The 20,133-nt window shown below is 44.7% G+C and overlaps 2 protein-coding genes and 2 pseudogenes across 4 annotated transcripts; 3 read left to right on the top strand and 1 right to left on the bottom strand.

Moving 5' to 3' along the window:
• Positions 1 to 538: 538 nt before the first annotated feature.
• Positions 539 to 1,513, bottom strand: LOC309808529 (olfactory receptor 52B6-like; annotated as a pseudogene). The gene has a single exon. The product of its transcript is annotated as an olfactory receptor 52B6-like (transcript).
• Positions 1,514 to 2,858: 1,345 nt separating this feature from the next.
• LOC309808795 (olfactomedin-4-like) lies at positions 2,859 to 7,960 on the top strand (annotated as a pseudogene). The gene is made up of 2 exons: positions 2,859 to 2,896; positions 7,238 to 7,960. The product of its transcript is annotated as an olfactomedin-4-like (transcript).
• A 2,159-nt stretch (positions 7,961 to 10,119) lies between these two features.
• Positions 10,120 to 11,958, top strand: UBQLNL (ubiquilin like; the record flags this gene model as incomplete). Its single annotated transcript, XM_082628877.1, is given in 6 exon segments — positions 10,120 to 10,524; positions 10,528 to 10,923; positions 10,927 to 11,014; positions 11,017 to 11,510; positions 11,514 to 11,915; positions 11,917 to 11,958. Coding segments are annotated over 6 exon segments (1,827 nt in total).
• Positions 11,959 to 16,105: 4,147 nt separating this feature from the next.
• Positions 16,106 to 18,091, top strand: UBQLN3 (ubiquilin 3; the record flags this gene model as incomplete). Its single annotated transcript, XM_082628884.1, is given in 2 exon segments — positions 16,106 to 17,692; positions 17,696 to 18,091. Coding segments are annotated over 2 exon segments (1,968 nt in total). The 5' UTR covers positions 16,106 to 16,120.
• Positions 18,092 to 20,133: the final 2,042 nt, after the last annotated feature.

Below are 20,133 nucleotides of genomic sequence, written 5' to 3'. Positions count from 1 at the left end.
GGTATATAAACATGTGTAATTATGGACATGTGTAGCTGGTAATAAAAATAAGTGTCATCCCAGGGAACTATAAGTTTCTAGACATGACAGTTCTCAGGGGTTTCCATTGTGAGGAAGATATTGAACTGGCAAATCTAAATGTCAAAATTATATGAGTGATCAGTTATCACATTTAGGAGAAAATGAAAGTGGATGCTGAGAAAAGTACTATTTAGGTAGTAGATGCCAGATAAGTTATCACATTTCCCCTAATTAGTTTTTCTTGAGATAGTGGGGGGATCAGAAGTTATTTGAATAATAGATGGAAGAAAGTGGGGTGGGTATTACTATACATTTTTGAGAAAATTAATCAAAGGTAGATTTGAGTAGAACATGTATTTAATTAATTGGAACATGGATGAGAATAACACAGGGATAAATGGAAGATGTAGAGATGAGGAGAGGGTGAATATAGAACAATTAGTAGGTATAGAAAGGGATTAATTTGAGGTCAAGTTAGGAGCATTTATTTGGATTTCTTGGCAAGATTTTAAAACGTCTACTTAGCCCCTTCCGAAATCTGCTTGGTCCTCACTCCATAAATAATGGCATTGTGCATAGGTGGGATGACCACATAGAGGTTGGCCAGGAGGATATGGACATAGCGTGGGATGAGGCTTCCATCAAACCTATAGGCAAAGACAGAAAAGAGGGCAGGGATGTAGAAGAGTAGGATGACACAGACATGGGAGCTGAAAGTAATCAGAGCTTTGGACCAGGCATCTCAAGAAAGGAGGTGGAAGACAGCTCAGAGGGTGTAAATGCAGGAAACAGTGATAAGGATGATGCCCAGGTCTGTGGAGAGTAGAGCAGCTGCCAGCCCATACCAGACGTTGATGGAGATCTCAGAATAGGACATACGGGCGATGCCCATGTGCTCACAAAATGTATGTGTAATGATGTTGACTCGGCAGTAGTGTAGGTGCTTGAGGAGAAAGATGGGTGGAAACATGATGATGAAGCTGTGGGCCAGCATGGCAGTGATGATCTTCCCAATGACTGTGCTGGTGAAGATTGGGGCATATCTCAAAGGGAAGAGATGGCCATGTAGCCGTCAAAGGCCATGGCCAGGAGGACTGCAGAGTCAGCCACGAAAAGGAAGTGGATGAAGAACATCTGGGTGGGGGCAGCCATCAAAGGAAATGTGGCTCCCTAGCCAGAAGTTAGCCAGTGCTTTGGGCATGGTGGAAGTGGGGAGCAAGATATCAGCACTGACCAACATGGACAGGAATATGTACATGGGCTCCTGCAGGCTTGGCTGGGAGAGGATGACACAAATTAAAATGCCATTGCCTGCCGGAGCATCTATATACGTGGTGCGGAAGAGGATGGAGAGCCAGATGTGTAGGTGCTCCAGCCCAGGGATGCCAATAAGGAAGCAGCTCACCAGGCAAGTATCAGAGTTGTTCACAGCCACTGTGTTGTTAGCAGATAGAACAGCCATGATTTTCTGCAGAAACCTCACCTGTGCCATAAGGGAAAAATAGCTTCAGACTTCATATATATTAGCAGAGTGCACATAAAGGCTTGCCATCAGCCACAAGGTCTGCACACACTCACAGATCCTACAACCAAGTTGGGCTCTGCACACAGGCATATTCTCTATAGGGAATCACACCCAACATCTGCACAAAGTACAGAGCTCTAGACCCCCACAGACAGGCTCTGTGTCCTTATTCAGAGGCCCCTCATACAGTTATAAGACTTTCAGGCACCTGCAGGTCTCAAAAACATTGCCAGACTTGGTAGAGTGCCACCAGTTTGGAAAAGAGCAGGAATAGCTAGGAAATCAAAAACAGTCTCTATGGGTATGTGAACTGTACTGAGCTCTGCAAAAGCCTCAGGTTCTCCCACAAAGGGTCACAGTCTCACACCAAAGAGCAATTGCCTCTGCCTGGTGGACTATGTGGAAAAGTAGGGTTGAGGGCAGTGGGCACTGTAGACCCTATGTCTCTTTTCCCCCAGTCACAGATGCTCTGACAACTACAAAGGCAATGAAGGCTACTCTGGCATTTACAAAGAACACTGGACAGGGTGTGAATAACTCTAATTCAGAGATCTCTGTCAATTAGACTGTGTGATTTTGGACAAGTCACTGTCTTTTCTGAGAAACAATTTTCTTTTTTTTAATTTTTAAAAAGATTTTTAAATTTATTTTTTAATTGAAGTATAGTTGATTTACAATGTTGTGTTAATTTCTGCTGTACAGCAAAATGATTCAGTTATACATATATATGTTATTTTTAATATTCCTTTCCATTATGGTTTATCCCAGGATATTGAATATAGCTCCCTGTGCTATACAGTAGGACCTTGTTGTTTATCCATTCTATATGTAATAATTTGCATCTACTAACACCAAACTCCTGGTCCACCCCCCTCCCCCTTGGCAACCACAAGTCTGTTCTCTATGTTTGTGAATCTGTTTCTGTTTTGTAGAGAAGTTCATTTGTGTCATATTTTAGATTTCACATGTAAGTGATATCATATGGTATTTTTCTTTCTCTTCTGAGAAACAATTTTCTGATCCTGAAAATAACATAATTGTTTCTCTATATGGTATGTTAAATTAAATTTTGTCTGTGGAAGCCTTATTAAATTGTGTGGTGCTTCCTGAGTCACCTATGTAGCTCTGAAGTGTGGTGCTATCACCCAGAACGTGAAGGAAGGTGTGGAACAATGTTTTTCAAAGTGCGGTCCCCAGACCAGGATCAACAGCATCACCAGGGAACTTGCAAGTTCTTGGACGCTACCACACGCCTAATGAAACAGAAACTCTGAGGTCAGAGCAACAATTTCTATTTAAGCGAGATCACCAGATGATTCTGATTCATGTGAAAGTTTGTGAACCACTGATGTAAGAACGTCTTTACTTTCTTCCCTATCTGGTCTAGATGTCTATCTCACAGGACTGATAACTTCTCAGTCCCAATTAGTTTCTACTGCATTCTCCGTGAAAATGCTCAGGCTTCAGCTAAATCTAACCAGTGCTTTCCTCAGCTCACGTAGTCAGGATGTGAAGAAAATGACATAATCATACCAATAGACTTTATTACATGTTAGGCTACTTTACCCCTCCTCAGTCCTATTAAATTATTCTCACAACGACCATACAACTTTTACCACTGCCCAGGTTCTTGTTTCTTCCTATGTTCCCTCCTATTTACCTGAGATTTCGAGACTGTCAGGAACCAACTCCTCATCTTTTTATTCCACTCCTGTAAATTGATCTTATCTCTGAAAGCATCCTCCTCTCTTTTCCTCCAATCTCAGAGGAAGTAGTGTTGATGTCTCTCCTGCATTTTGATGTTTCCTACCTTAGGGCTGTAATATATTTTACTTTACCTAGGCATGAGAAAGCCCCCTTAAGTAGTTTATGTATTTGTTTATTTGTTTATTTATTTAGAGAGTACAAAGACAATATAAATCAATTATATTTTTTATACTAGCGGCAAACAACTATAAAATTAAATTGAACATTTTCTTTTTATATGTAACTCAAATTGTCAAAGCCTCTACACAAAGAATTACAAAATATTGCCAGAAGAGATTTTTTTTAATGTAAATAAATGGATAAGTACACCATGTACACAGATCAGAAGTCCTGATTGATTGTTAAAATATCAATTTTCTCAAAATAAATATGTAGTTTTAACGTTTAATTTTTCCAGCTTTATTGAGGTATAATTGACAAATAAACACTATATATTTAAGTGCACAGCATGATAATATATGTATACATTGTGAAATAATTACCACAATCAGGTTAATTAACACGTCCTTTACCTCACACAGTTGTCATTTTATGTTTGTGAACTTAAATTATTTTTAAAACAACCTGGACATACAGACACACACACACCAAAAAAACACAAAAACCCCACAAATGTACATATATAGATACTTGCATGCAGGCATATGTTTTAAAACATGTACATGTGTATACATATGTATGTATGTATATTTTCAAGAATAATTTTACCACTTATTCTCCGAATTTACTTTCTTTCCTACCTCATCAGGGACTTTGTTCCATCAATTATCCCCCCTCTTATTTACCAGCAGTTACTCCTAATTTCCTGAACCTTTACTTATGAAAATTCAAATATTTTTAATCTTAAAAGCAATCAAGGGGGGCTTCCCTGGTGCCGCAATGGTTGGGAGTCTGCCTGCCAATGCAGGGGACACGGGTTTGTGCCCCGGTCCAGGAGGATCCCACATGCCGCGGAGCGGCTGGGCCCGTGAGCCATGGCCGCTGAGCCTGCGCGTCCAGAGCCTGTGCTCCACAACGGGAGAGGCCACAACAGTGAGAGGCCCGCGTAACGCAAAAAAAAAAAAAAAAAAAAAAAAAAGCAATCAAGGGGCTTCCCTGGTGGTGCAGTGGTTAAGAATCTGTCTGCCAGTTCAGGGGACATGGGTTCAAACCCTGGTCCAGGAAGATCCCATGTGTCGTGGAGGAACCAAGCCCATGCACCACAACTACTGAGCCCGTGTGCCACAACTACTGAGCCCACACACCTAGAGCCCATGCCCTGCAACTCACTGCAGTGAGAAGCCTGCACACCACAACGAAGAGTAGCCTCCGCTCGCCACAACTAGAGAAAAGCCCGCGCACAGCAGTGAAGACCGAATGCAGCCAAAAATAAAAAAGATAAATAAAATAAAAAACAAACAAAAAAATTAACAACTACAATACAAATATCCTATTCACCTAGCCTGTCTCACTTCTTCCTTCAAAATCACATCTTTCATTAGATACTTCTTTTGGCTTTGATTTCTTTACCATCCACTCGTTCTTCTCTTGTCCCTGACCTTCCTTTTTAGGCCTCATAAAGGGTTCATCTGTCCCTGAAGGAAGGTTTACTGTTGGTATTTTCTATTGTGGTCTCTATGCTCCCCTCACTCTTCACTCTACCCGGCCCACCTTGTCACCTGCTTTGGTTTCATTTAGCATGCTTGTGCTGAGACATTCCAAATCTATAGTTGCCATTTATAATGCTTTTCAGGCTCCAGATCTACTTATCCAAAGACCTCCCAACTTGTCTTCTAGCCTGTAGTCCTTCCAGTCTCTAAACCAGCCTCCATATATAAATTGTGTTTCCAAAAGGTAATTTTGAGCACACTACTTACTTGATCACAGATAATAATTTCCCATTGCCTAATAGATTCATACACACATACTATGCTTTCTCCACTGATACTGGGTCAGATGCGTGTCTCTGAACTGGCTCTTTTATAAATTCCACTTCCTCTATCCCCAATCTCCCCTTTAATCTAGCCAGGAAGACTTTCCTCATTTCCCAAGGCTGGGTTATGTACTTCCTCTGTACTCCTATATTCCCCTGCAGTTATCTATTTCTCTCTCTAGGATTTATCACACTGAAATATTTTCAGCCCCAATATAATATGAGCTCCCTAAAGGTCAGGCTGTGTCTTATTCACTGGTGTCTGGGATAGAGTTGACATGTAGTGAATGTTAAAAAAATGACAGAATAGGTAAGTTCCCACCCATTCAGCCATGTGAGTTCACACTGTGAAGGACACATAAAAATATCATAAAAATCATGGATTTATAATCATAGATATTCTGTCCTCACATTCTTTTCTTGTCTGTAGTCATTCATTGTGCTCATTCTTTCTACAGCATCGTTCAACATGTTATCCTCCACTACATGCTCCCACCTTTGTCAGTCCCATCAGCACCTGCATAAACTTTTCTTCTCTGATTTCAGTTCTTTTTCTAAATTATCAGCTTCCCAAGCAGACTCTGTTTACATTATCTCTCCATCATTCATTTATGTGACTTCTGTTTTCCTCCAATTCAGGTACCCATTGATGTTGCCACACCCTCAAACCAGGGAGCAACCTCAGGCACTCTGCTTAAAATTTGTCTCTCTGGCAGCCTCTTTTTTCAGAACTTCCACTTTTTATTTTTTTAATTTTTTAATAAAATTTATTTATTTATTTATTTGGCTGCATTGGGTCTCTGTTGCTGCACAGGGGCTTTCTCTAGTTGCGGCGAGCGGGGGTTACTCTTCGTTGCATTGCACATGCTTCTCATTGTGGTGGCTTCTCTTGTTGCAGGCCATGGGCTCTAGGCGTGTGGGCTTCAGTAGGTGTGGCACAAAGGCTCAGTAGTTGTGGCACACAGACTCTAGAGGGCAGGCTCAGTAGTTGTGCTGCATGGGCTTAGTTGTTCCATGGCATGTGGGATCTTCCCAGACCAGGGATCGAACCCATGTCCCCTGCATTGGCAGGCAGCTTCTTAAACACTGAGCCACCAGGGAAGTCCAGAACTTCCACTTTTTTTTTTTACAACTTTATTGGAGTATAATTGCTTCACAATGGTGTGTTAGTTTCTGCTTTATAACAAAGTGAATCAGTTATACATATATATCTGTTCCCATATCCCTTCCCTCTTGCATCTCCCTCCCTCCCACCCACCCTATCCCACCCCTCTAGGTGGTCACAAAGCACTGAGCTGATCTCCCTGTGCTATGTGGCTGCTTCCCACTAGCTATCTATTTTACGTTTGGTAGTGTATATATATCTAATAGTTTTATTTTCATTATCTAAGTCAGTCCTGACAATCAATGAGATAGAGCTTTTTGTTTTTCTTTCCACAGATTTTAGTTATAACCTTGAGCAAATTACCTAACCTTTCTGAGACCTGGTCTCTTAATCTGTGGGGATAAACCTTCCTTACACTGTTCTTACTAATAATTAAAGGAGATAACGCATGCACAGTGCCCATTAGGCATCATTGCAGTTGATGTTCTTATTACTGTTACAGTTTTTTTTTACAGTTATGTGTTGTCATAGTCTATTGTAAGTAAAAGAAGAGAGATTTCAAATCAATTCTGTTTGACTCCCCAAACCCCCGCTATTAGTTAGAAAACTAGCCTGCTCATTTTTTTTTTTTTTTTTTTTTTTTTTGCGGTACGCGGGCCTCTCACTGTTGTGGCCTCTCCGGTTGCGGAGCACAGGCTCCGGACGCGCAGGCTCAGCGGCCATGGCTCACGGGCCCAGCCGCTCCGCGGCATGTGGGATTTTCCTGGACCGGGGCACGAGCCCGTGTCCCCTGCATCGGCAGGCGGACTCTCAACCACTTCGCCACCAGGGAAGCCCAGCCTGCTCATTTTTTATAGCCTTCTTTTTTTTTTTTACCCTGATGATTCTGGTGTGGGACTTGGCCTAGGTACTTTGATTACTATCAGCTATACAAGTTCTATGATGATCTGGTACTGCTGAAGAACTACGAGGAGAGGAAAATGGGCTATGGTGATGGCAGTGGCAATACTGTGTACAAGAACTTCACGTACTTTAACTACTATGGCACAGCTGACATGGCCAAGGTGGACCTATCCTCCAACACACTGGTGCTATGACGCCCACTGCCTGGTGCCACCTACAACAACCGCTTCTCCTATGCTGGTGTGCCCTGGAAGGGCTTAGATTTTGATGGTGATGAGAAGGACTGTGGGTGCTCTGTGTCACTGAAGAGAGCAAGGGTAACCGGGTTGTGAGTCTTCTCAACACCAGCACTCTAGAGGTGGAGAAAAGCTGGTGCACCAGCCAGTACAAGCCAGCCCTGTCAGGGGCCTTCATGGCCTGCGGGGTGCTGTATGCCTTACACCCACTGGGCATCTGCCGAGAGGAGATCTTCTATGCTTTTGATACCCCCACTGGGCAGGAGCGCCCTCTCAGCATCCTGCTGGATAAGATGCTGGAAATGCTGCAAGGCATCAATTACTGCCCTTCTGATCACAAGCTCTATGTCTACAGTGATGGCTGCCTAATTATTTATGACCTCAGCTTCCTGGCACTGAAGCACAGGCTACCAAGACCACCAGCCAAAATGCCCTCTGGGGCTTGGGCGCCACTCAAACTTGTCAAAACGAACAAATCCTCCAGGCCCTGAGACCTCAGGGCAGAGCATTGATAGAATAGTGTCCTTCTCCTCACCCTCCAGGTGGACCACTCCCTAAAATGGCCATCATCTCTAATGATTGGGAGACATTGATTATATCTGATTAGTTCTTTACAATAAATATCTCAATCAGCATGTTAAAGCTCTCTTTAACCGTGGTCTGGGTGGATTTGACTGGAGTTTGATTGGGAAATAAAACACTAACTGGGCAACATTACCCCCTCTTTACCAGGAACCTAGAATTGTAGGAGCTGGATTCACAGTTTTTAAAACAAATCTCATTCTGTGTTTTGAAAACTGTGACTGGAGCTCTTACAGTTGTAGAAGTCTGTGAGCTAGGTTTAGAATTGCATGTCTCAGGTTAAGATCCTCTGGTTCCAGTGCTGAAGATCCAGGGGAGCTGATCATTAAAGTGGGATGTGGAAGTTTCCTTTCGTATTTCTGACCCCTTATGCTGTACCTGGGGAGAAAACGGGCAGTGTCTTCGTGTGAAAATCAATGTTTCACTGTCCTGATCAATCTCACTTTGAGCACAATTGAGAGAGGGGCTTAGATTTGAGTCCTGCTCTAGGAATTAAGCAATGGAAAGCTGAGTATGAGGAAGCTCTGACATGGATTGGGCTAAAGGTCCAGGCTTTTAGATAAAGAATCCTTTGATATGATAGCAGAAAGTCTCCTGGCCAACTGTCTGTAGTTTCTTTGCTCATTTTCAACATACTGAGAACAGATGACCCAGACTCTCTGCTTGTGACTTATTTATCTGTATGATGTACCTCCTGTCCATGCAGGTAGATGGAATGTTCAAGGTTTCAGACTCTAAAATCTTCACAGTCACACAGAGGATACCAGATTACTTCACACACACTGTCTCATGCTTACACTTTCACATATACATATATTTACTAATATACATCCAATCAGACATGCATTCTCACCCTTACATATACAATATTTCCGTCTATACCCAAATATCAATAGACATGAAAATATTTTAATATACCCACTAACAGAAAATTCATCTACTAACGAAATAAAAGTTAAATAAGAAACGTTGGCTTTTTAGATGCCTAAACCTGCCCCTGTTAGGAATTTCCTGCTAACTACCTCTACGCTCACCTCTTGATTTACAGACATCTCTCCCCCTCAATGCTTTGACACAAAGGTAGGCACTGAAGACTGGGCTAGGACATTGAAAGAAATCATTCTAAAAGTTCTGCTATAACACCATGTAGAAAAGACCAAGTGACAAGTGAATAAAAAATACTTTGCAAGGAATGATTCATTCACTTTAGTTTGTTACACCTCTAGCAGGAGCCTCCCTGGCTAGCCCTGCTCCTGCTTCTAGGATAGAGGAAATCTTTTCCCACCACATGGGAACACTCTCAATTAAGTCTTGACCCAGAGAAAAACATGGCTTCCTCTTCTGCTCAAGAAACTTTGTTCTTATTCCATTTTCCTTTCTAAGGCTTCACTTTTTCCAGATCACTAAAAAAAACTAATAAGCTCCTTTCTATGGGAGAAATTGCTTTCTTACCTGCAGGTATGCGGTTTTATCTATGACTTCAATAGCCCCAGCTTTTCATACAGGAAGCCTGACATCCTTACAAGGGACTCACATACAACACCACAGAGAAATACACCCCCTATTTAAGCAATCTGTTTTTATTTTAATAGTTGTGTTCTGAGAACTTTGTCCCCTATTTCCTGGAAAATTGTCTTATTTTCTTTTATTATGGAGACCTGGACTCCCCAAATATGTCTCCTTCCCCAACTAGTTCAGGCAGAGACTGAGAGGCTTGGGTTGACATCACAATATCCCTTTTCTGAAGAGGTTATGCTTTCGGTGGGTGGGGCAGGGGGAGGTGCAGCCTGGGGACGAGTCATCTCTTCTTAGTCTACCTTATATCAAGTATGAATCAGTAACCACGACAGGCCTCAGTTGGGCCATATCTGGAGAATTGGGGTTGGGGTATAACATCGCAAAATACCTGGCCCAAGTCTGGTCACTCATCCCTTTTGGGGCAACAAGGAAACCAGCCTGTGGCCTGAGAATGTGACACCTGAGACAGAGGCCAGAGGAAATATTTTTCTGCCCTCAACCCTCTGCCCCTGCTTCCACCTGCCCCCCATCTACCCACCGACTAAAGTCCATGCCACATGTCATCGCTCGAACACCCAGGATGGCCCAGTGTGGGCATCCCTCAGGGCTGCTTGCAGACAAGAACATCTCTTCAAGTGTCACTCGGGTGATAACGAAGACACCAGGCAAGCAGGAAGACTTTATGATAGCCAGTGATACCTCGGTGAGGCAGTTCAAGGAGAAGCTATCGGCTCACTTTAAATGCCAAATGGACCAGCTAGTGCTCGTCTTCATGGGCCGCCTTCTTAAAGACCATGACACACTGAGCCAGAGGGGCATCCTGGATGGCCACACCATCTACATGGTCATCAAGCCCAAAAACAGCTCCAGTTCCCTAGCCCATTCCTCCTGGAAGCTGTCAACCAATGAGCCCTGCCATCAGGGCAAAAACACCAAAGGAAACAGCAGTGGAGTATAGCAACATGCTGGTATGAGTCACACCCCAGTGGAGTCATCGCTGTCAGTGGATGTGCCCAAGGGGCATACCCAGTACCTGGAAGTGGGTAGTTCAGATCACATAGCACTGATACTGGAAAATCCTAGCATCCAGCAGCTTCTGTCCAACATGGGCTTCATGAGACAGTTCATCTCAGAACACCCAGACATGCAACAATTGATGCAGCAGAACTCGAAGGTCTCACACATCCTTGAAAATTCTGAGATCCTATGGCAGACTCTGGAGCTGGCAAGGAATCTTGCTGTGATTCAAGACATAATGCAGATCCAGCAACCTGCAGAGAATCTTGAGCATCCACCGAACCCACAGTCACATGTGGGCTTAGAGACAATCCCTGGATGGGACAATACCCTGGGTTAGAGCTCTGCTGATTTCAGTGACCACATGCTCAACTGCTCACAAGATCCATTTGGGGGCAACCTTTTCACAGCTCTCCTGGGAGGACAAGTGCCAGACAAGTCCAGTCCTCACCCCCATCTCCACCACCACCCCAGGAAAGGAGCAGACATCTTGTACAGTCCTCTACAGCCCGGGTCATTTATGCTAGTTCTCGTGGTCTATCCTCAACCAACTCAGACAATGCTACCCCCAACAAGGTGAACCATACTTCCAGGGCCAATACTGCCTCTAACTCCACTAATGGTCAGAGTCATACATGTGCCGTTGAGCAGCCAGCTGGGGTACCAGCCTTACCTAGCATAGGGCTCAACCAGCAGCCCTGGGCAGAAGGCGAAGATGCCACCATCTCTCTAGATAGCTCTCACCAGAAATTAGAGGGTGAGCTCCAGCAGTCAGATGAGCATACCAGCTCCCAGATTACAGGAAGCATGATGCAGTTGCTTTTGAACAACCCTTCCCTGGCAGCCCAGATTATGTTGTTCATGAGTCTGCCCCAGCTGATTGAACAGTGGAGGCAGCAGCTGCCCGCATTTCTGCAGCAGACATAGTTTTCCAATATACTTATAGCCCTAGCCGACACTAAAGCAACACAAGCAATATTGCAGATTGAGTGGGGTCTGCAGTTATTGGCCACTGAGGCTCCTGTTCTTCTACCCTGGATTGCACCCTACCTGTGGGGCCTGGGTTGGCTTCCTGCACCCAGCTGCATCTATCCTGACACAGTGCCCTGGACCTGGGATGTGCCAGATATGGCTGAGCCCAAAGGTCCTGAGTCCTGCCACAAATCTGGAACAGTCCTGCAGAGGCTACAGTCCCTAGCTAGAGACCCTTCCCACCTTCTACAAGCCCCTGAGATTCGTTTCAGCAAGCAAGTGGAATCTCTTCAGGCCATGGGGTTTGGGAACCACCATGCCAATTTGCAGGCCCTCATTGTCACCGAGGGAGACACCCAGTGCTGCCATCCATAAGCTCAGGAGATCCCAGGGGTTCTAACCACTGTGCCTACCTATTTGCTTTGTTACCTTCCTGCTGACCCATTTGACCACCTCATCTGCCTTTTCCATCTTTTCTGATGCTTCCAGCCAGGAGAAGTCCTGGAATAGGAGAAACCAAACAATGCTTTCTCTACTGAATAATAGACCATTGACCATGGCTGAAAGATCTGTCAATAAAATGGCTACACGAACTTGCCCCTATCTGAGGTTTGGCTTTATTTTATTTTTTACAAAAAAGGCAACTGTCTATGTGTAATATCCCTGCCTCAACTACTGTATGTGCGTGCACACACACACACACCACATGCATATATTAATATAGAGAATCATATTTGCACACACAGAACCACATGCACAGATATCATACCATGCTCACATACCCAAGAACATGCACATATAACCTCAGACACTTGTGCACACATGGCTCATGCAGCCAAAGATTCATGTGCAATTCCCTGGGAGGTATGTTCAAGGCAGAGAAGGCTTCATGAGAGGAAAAGTTGTGAGATAAGAGTATTCTTGTTGTGTTTGAAGAATAACAAGGAACAAGGTAGCTGGAGTGGAGTGAACCCAAAAATGGGGGAAAAAAGAGAATTATTAGAAATCATGAAGAGCTTTGTAGATCTGGTGATAACTTTGGATTTTCCTATGAATGCAATAGAAAATCACTGCTGGATTTTGAGCAAAGGAATGGAGTGATTCAATATATCAGTCTGGCTGCTGAGTGGGGAATAGACTGTGGTTGAAGAAAAAGTTGGAAGCAGGAAAACTAGTTAGAGCAGTTGGGAGACGGCAGTGTCTGGGATTAGGGCGGGAGCAGTGGAGGAAGTGAGCAGTATTCAGATTCTGGACTGCAAAGGGAGCTCACAGATTTGTGTGGTCCTCACAGGTCACCCATCCTCCAGCCCTGACATGACCATCAGCAAGAGTAAAGGAGGCCCCACTAAGCCCTCAGTGCTTCTAGTAAATCTACTGCCAAAGACCCTCATTCCACCATCACAACCTACCAAAAAGATACAGCTCAAGAAAGAAAACTATAGCTAAAAACAGATTTTTCACCTCCCCATTAAGATGTCTCTATTAATCCAATTAAGCCTTATACCCTCAGTTTACATAAAATGCCAAAGTTCTCCAGATCATCTTCCCGATTCTCCCAATATGCTTGGAAAATCCCTCATCTGACTCAATTTCCGCTCGTCAGTTCTCCAAACCTTTCCACGCTACCATTTAGAACTCAATTTGGTGACAGTGAAACTCATATCTACAACCTTCTCTCTAAATGTTCCCTCACCTTTTTGCTGTGATTGAAATCTGGCTGTCCACTGAGGATACTGCTTCTCCAGCAGTGATGGCTGCTTCTTTCATTCCCTGTGAACTTAGAAGTGGGGTAGGTGTCCTTCTTGAACCTTCTTTTACTTCCTAACCATAGTTTTCTAGCTTCAACACTACTCAATCTATCATAATTATTCTGATATAATATCCACTTAGCAAACTCACCATGGTAATATTGGTTATATCCGACTCTGCCTAATCTCTGTGTAGGCACAGATATTCAACTATCCTGACTAGTCTTATTTAAATTTATTACCAAAGCCTTAATTGGTCTGTTTGTATTCCTACTACATTTTCTTATTCTAATGTTTTGGTGTTTTTCTTTTCACAGAATCTGCATCAGAATCACCTGGAGATTGTGTTAAAACACAGATTTCTGAGCTTCGTTCCAAGGGTTTCTGATTCTGTAGGTCTAGGGTAGGGCCCCAAATTCTGCATACCTAACAATTTCCAGGTGATGCTGATGATATCAATTTAGGAACCACACTTGGAGATCCAGTGCCCTAACCAATTCACTATCTTATATTTTTGAGATGATCATTTCATACCTTTTATCCTCTTCTCAAGCCTTCAACACCCCTTTTATCTATTCTCAGTCTCAGATGATATTTTGCTTATTCCAACAAGAAGATAAAAGCGATCAGAAGTGACTTTCACCTATGTCCGACACTAAATCAACAAACTAACTTGCATCTGTACCCATATACTCAGCCCTGCATCTTGTTATAATGAATAAATGGTCCATACTCCTAAATCAAGATCTTCACTTGGGCATTTGATTCCAATCCCTCTGTCTTCTCAACAATTTACTCTTGCAATTGTTTTCTCTTTCTCCTGCATCACTGTGTTCTTCCTCATTGGATTGTTCCCATCAGAATAAAAGCATGTTGTGAGGCTTCCCTAGTGGTGCAGTGACTGAGAATCCGCCTGCCAATGCAGGAGACACGGGTTCGAGCCCTGGTCTGGGAAGATCCCACATGCCGCGGAGCAAATAAACCTGTGCACCACAACTACTGAGCTTGTGCTCTACAGCTTGGGAGCCACAACGACTGAAGCCCGCACACCACAACTACTGAAGCCCACTCTCCTAGAGCCCATGTTCCACAACAAAAGAATCCACCACAATGAGAAGCCTGCACACCACAATGAAGAGTAGCCTGAACTCGCAGCAACTGAAGAAAACCCCCGTGCAGTAATGAAGACCCAATGCAGCCAAAAATTAATTAATTAATTAATTTAAAAAAAAGCATGTTGCAATCATCTCATCTTAAGAAACAACAACAACAACAACAAAGCCTTTATTTCCCTATTTCTATGCAGCCATCTGTCTTTTCTCATTTACAGTACTCTTATTGGATTCACTTTCTTTCCTATGTATTTACTTTTAAACCCACACCAATCAGGTTTTCTGTCCTCACCACTCTTCCAAATTGGCCTCATCATGACCCCCAATCTAACCTGTCTCTCTTGTTCAAATCCAGTGATCAATTCTCCGTCCTCATCTTACTGACCTACCAAGATCATTTGACACAGTTGGTTACTCTCTCCTTTTTTTTGAAACTCTTCTCCTTCTTCATTTGGCTTCTTTCTCTCTCTAACTTCTTTTTCTGACTTAATGTTTTATTTCTTCTCAAGTTCCTTTGCTGAATTCATCTAATCTTCCAGACTTCTAAATATTGTACTATCCATGACTGTTTTTTCTTACCTCTGTCCTTTTACTATGCTCACTAATTGCACAATTCTAAATACTCTGTTGATGCTGATGAACTCTAGACTCACAATGTTGAACTACCTTCCTACACTTTCATTTGGATGTGAAATAGACATCTTAAATATATGTAAAACTGAGCTCAATTTTCCATTTAACAACCTTATTTCCTGGTCTTTTTTACCTCAACAAATAACCAATCCATTCTTTGAATTTTTCTGGGGGATAATAATAATGGGAAAAAAAATAAAAAGTTTATTTCATCCTGAACCTCTCTTTCATACTCTAGATCCTACCCATTAGAAAGTCAATATGTTGAAATATAAATAAAGAATTCATGGCTAATGTTGAATCAGAGAGGAAACAGGAACATATGATGCCAGGAAGAGGCTCAACTGACAAGTAGCCTAATTTGGGTTTTCATGGGCACAAAAGGGATTAAGGAACTTTTCTTAATTGTCCAATCCCAGTCTGAGTCTCCAATACCACATATCAGCTGTGTGAAAACAGAACTCTTGGCTTGAGAAGGAAGTGTCAGCCCAGGCCCCTCACTATGAAGAAGGCAATTGAGACAAAGGAAATAGAAGAGTTGAAGTGTGGGGGGAGATGAAGCACCCAGGGATTCAGAGCACCTTGGAGAAGTCTCAAAAATCCATTGTATGAGGCAGTGATGTCAGTGCTGAGGTCACAGAGGAGACCTGATGGAGTGAGTTCTGGCTTAGAAGGCTTCAGTGGTGGCTGTTCAGCAAGATGAGGGCAGTTTCGAGCCTTGTGTAAGAGGAAGGACGGGGCCACAGCTGGTTGGTATGTTTCCTCAAACTGGGCCCTTCATGCTGCCCTTGCCCCTTCACTCATCAACTATAGACCTCTTTCCCAGGGCCTCAGGTTTCCCTCCCATGACCCCCGACATCTCTCAAACCCAAAATCTTCCCAAAGCATCCTATCCCAGGGACCTCATAACCCCTTCCATGTGGACCCTCCAGTTCCCCCACCCTGAGATCCCAGATCCTCTTCCTGCTCACCTTCCCTACTTTCACCACTGCCCAAAAGGCTGATCCCGGTCTCCCATCCCCATCCCCCTAGCTGTGTTCCCACAGACCTGGGCCTCCTGCTGCCCACCATGGCCAAAAGTGGAGAGGCCCTGCCACAGGGCAGCCGAGTGCTGGTCCAGGATCCTCACCTCATCAAGGTGACAGTGAAGACGCCCAAGGACAAGGAGGATTTCTCAGTTACAGACACTTGCACCATCCAGCAGCTGAAGGAAGAGATATCCCAGTACTTTAAGGCCCACCCTGATCAGCTGATCCTAATCTTTGCTGGCAAAATCCTCAAGGATCCTGACTCACTGGCACAGTGTGGGGTCCGAGATGGCTTCACTGTCCACCTGGTCATCAAGATGCAGCGCTGTACTGTGGGCACTGAATGCCCAGCTGCTTCAGTCCCTATCCCAGCCCCAAGCCCTGGATCACTCCCTCAGCCAAGCTCCATTTACCCAGCAGACAGGCTACCCACCTTTAGCTTAGGTGTCCTCACAGGTGTCAGTGGGCTAGGCCTGACCTCTGGTAGTTTCCCCGACCAGCCAAGCTCACTGATGTGGCAGCATGAGTCTGTGCCTGAGTTTGTGGCTCAGGTCATTGATGACCGCTTCATCCAGCGTCTGCTGTCCAACACAGGCCTGGTGCACCAGCTGGTTCTTGACAACCCCTGTGTGCAGCAGCTGATCCAGCACAACCCTGAGATTGGGCACATTCTCAACAACCCTGAAATCATGAGGCAGACAATGGAGTTTCTATGCAACCCTGCCATGATGCAAGAGATGATGCGTAGCCAGGACCGGGCACTCAGAAACCTGGAGAGCATCCCTGGTGGCTACAATGTGCTCCGTACCATGTATACAGATATCATGCACCCAATGCTTAATGCAGTGCAGGAGCAGTTTGGTGGCAATCCCTTTGCTACCACCACTACTGCTAATGCTACCACCAGCAGCAGCCAACCTTCAAGGATAGAGAATTGTGACCCTCTCCCCAACCCCTGGGCTTCCACATTTGCAGGCTCAGCTGGTAGGAGAGGCAGGAGGCCTGGGAACCAGGATGTACCTGAACTTAGAAATAGCGTTTCCAATATTCTAGGTAATATAAGGCTCTATAACTATCTCCAGCAATTACATGAGAGCCCCCTGTCCCTGGGAACCTATCTGCAGGGGATTGCATCTACGCTCAGCCCAAGCCAAGAGCCACCACCACCACCAGGAAGCCAAGTTCCCCCAACTTCACCCTCATCCCAGGAACTTGAGTCAGGCCAGCCTCTCCCCAGGGAGTCAGTAGCTATCAAGGGGAAGCCCTCCTGCCCCGCATTCCTGAGATATCCCACAGAGAGCAGTGCTAGAAAAGCTGGAAGCCAAGATGGTGCAGGGAATGGCTCCACTGCCCACAGCACCAACATGCCTGATCTTGTCTCCAGGCTGAAGTGTGCTGCCAACAAGGACCCATTTGTTCCTTCCCCACCTTCACCCACAGCAGTCACTCCTGGAACCCCTGAGCATGTCTGGCTGCCGCCACCAGCTTATCCAAGATCTCTGAGGCCAGCCGGAATGAATCAGGCCCTACAGTTGCAGGACGAGATGTGCTGGAAGATGCCACTGCTGCTGCACCTTCAGGCAGCCATGGCAAACCCTCGTGCCATGCAGGCCTAGCTGCAGATTGAGCAGGGTCTGCAGATCCTGGCTACTGAAGCCCCTCACCACCTCCTCTTGTTCATGCATTGCCCAGCAGGGCTGGGAAGTATGGCAGGAAGTACAGAGCCTCGAGAGGGTGCCCTCATGCCTGCGGATCCTCCCCTAGCCCCAGCTCCTGAAGTTCCCTCAGCACAAGGCTCTGTGGAGCTGGGCCTCCATTCCATGCCCTTCCTCCAGATGTTGCAAGCCCTAGCTGGCGCCAATCCCCAGCAGCTGCAGCCCGAGACTCACTTCTGGGTGCAGCTAGAGCAATTGTGGGCCATGGGCTTTCTGAATACTGAAGCCAATCTACAGGCCCTCATTGCCACCGAAGGTGACATAGATGCTGCTGTGAAGAAGCTGAGGCAGTTGTAGGAGCCCTAGTTGTTCAGACCGTATCTTTTCCTCTGCGCCTTTCCCCCCATATCCCCTACCCTAAGTCCCCCATTCTTGAATGCAGCTGCACTATGAACCAAATTTACTATGATGCTCTTTACTGTGGAGACAATGTTGTTCCAGAGTCATTGGGAAGAATGAGAGCCAGAACAGGGTAGGGGTGCTGTGAGTGACCCAGCCATCCCTGCCACTGTACCATCGTGGGACTCCAGTCTGAGCTCTGCTAATGCCTATCTTGAGATGCAGTTACATCCAATCTCCCGTGTCATCTGCTGCCTGAGTCTGATTTTTTGTGGGCTATGAGAAAAGGGGGGTGTATAGGAGAAGAGGTGGTGGTAAGAGCTGTCTCTGCATGGATGGGAGGGCTTGGATGGGAAACCAAAAGGTTTCAAGTTAGAAGATTCAGAGGCACGGGAAACAGAGGAGGGTGAGATGAAGACTGCAGCTTTCCTGGTGTCCTTCCAAAGGTCCCCCCAGATTTGGTGTCCTGTAGGAGCTGCCACCATACACTCTGTGTTCTTTGGGGCTCTCTACCATCAGCCAGACTGAAAATTGGGCACAGCTTCTTATTTTTATTGCCTCTGAACATTATCCTACAGGTGGCTCTCACCTTTGGGATTTGATTCTGATCTCTGAGTGGATAGCAATAGAGCAAGAATCAGGCTGAGTTCTAAGATTCCCTGATCTCACCAAGTTTACAAAGTTACTGTCCCTGGTAGCCAGATTTATAGTTGATTCCACTGCCATGGACCCAGCTTGTTCTGGATTTTGTCTTTCTTGCAATATCTAGCTCAGAAACTGAGGGCCTACCCTGTGCTCAGCATTCTGCTAGGGATTAGGAATTCAGTGTGAGTAAAAGAGGCATGGTCCTGCTCTCATGAGTGTATGATGGTAGCTGGAACTGTTCAAACAGTACTAATTATATATAATCACTATATATAATTAGTTTATATATATATATCATGTATATAATCTATCTATATATTATATATATACCATATATATTATATAATTATATATATATGATATATATAATATATCATATATAATTAGTTTATATATATATATATCATAGTTTATATATAAACTATGATAAGTGCTATAAAAGATGGGGAACTGTGAAATAGCGTAACAGAGACTTGGTCTAGTCTGGGGAGAGAGGGAAGGGTTCTGTGAGCAGGTACTCCAATCTAAAATCTGAAAAGTGGTAAGTATGAAGTAGGTACAGATTCGAGAGGGGAAGGAAAAGTATTTCAGCAGAAGAACCATTATGTACAAAGGTGCTGAGGCAGGGTGTGCACAGCACACAGGAGGTGCTCTCAGCATCTCAGACTAAATTCTCATTTGCACTCAGAGATGCTTCTCAGTACCCATGTGCTTCTGGGGCAAAAGTGTTACAATTCATGAATCAAGTGAGTGAACCATGCCTTCCAGCAAATAAATGTGCCACTGGGCTCACACAGGTAGACACACTATGGAGTAATACACTAACACAAAATGCATATTCACCTTTTCTTTTCTTTTTTTTTTACTGTACGCGGGCCTCTCACTGTTGTAGCCTCTCCCATTGCAGGGCACAGGCTCCGGACGCGCAGGTTCAGCGGCCACGGCTCACGGGCCCAGCCGCTCCGCGGCATGTGGGATCTTCCCGGACCGAGGCAAGAACCCGTGTGCCCTGCATCGGCAGGCAGACTCTCAACCACTGCACCACCAGGGAAGCCCCATATTCACCCTTTAATACACCTTCACATGGGCACACTTTTGTGCACGTGTATGAGCATACACACAAAATACACTCTGTTAGAGTTTTATCACCGATGGGGGTATAAACAAACAAGCAAAAATCTAATGCTATATTCTTGTCAAGGAAAGAAAGGGATCTTTGAAAGAGGATACCACTATAGTAAAAGTGGCCATGGTGTTTGTTTAAAAGTCAGAGACTCAGTGTTGGGGGTCCTTTTAGGGAGAAACAGGTTCTGCCTGGAACCTAGGATACTTGGACCAACCTGTCTTCACCTTTT

This window comes from Mesoplodon mirus, assembly GCF_964341445.2.
Source record: "Mesoplodon mirus genome assembly, chromosome: 7".
NCBI lineage: Eukaryota > Metazoa > Chordata > Mammalia > Artiodactyla > Ziphiidae > Mesoplodon > Mesoplodon mirus.
Note: the sequence above shows the minus strand (reverse complement) of the source record. Positions and strands in the feature narration are given on the sequence as shown.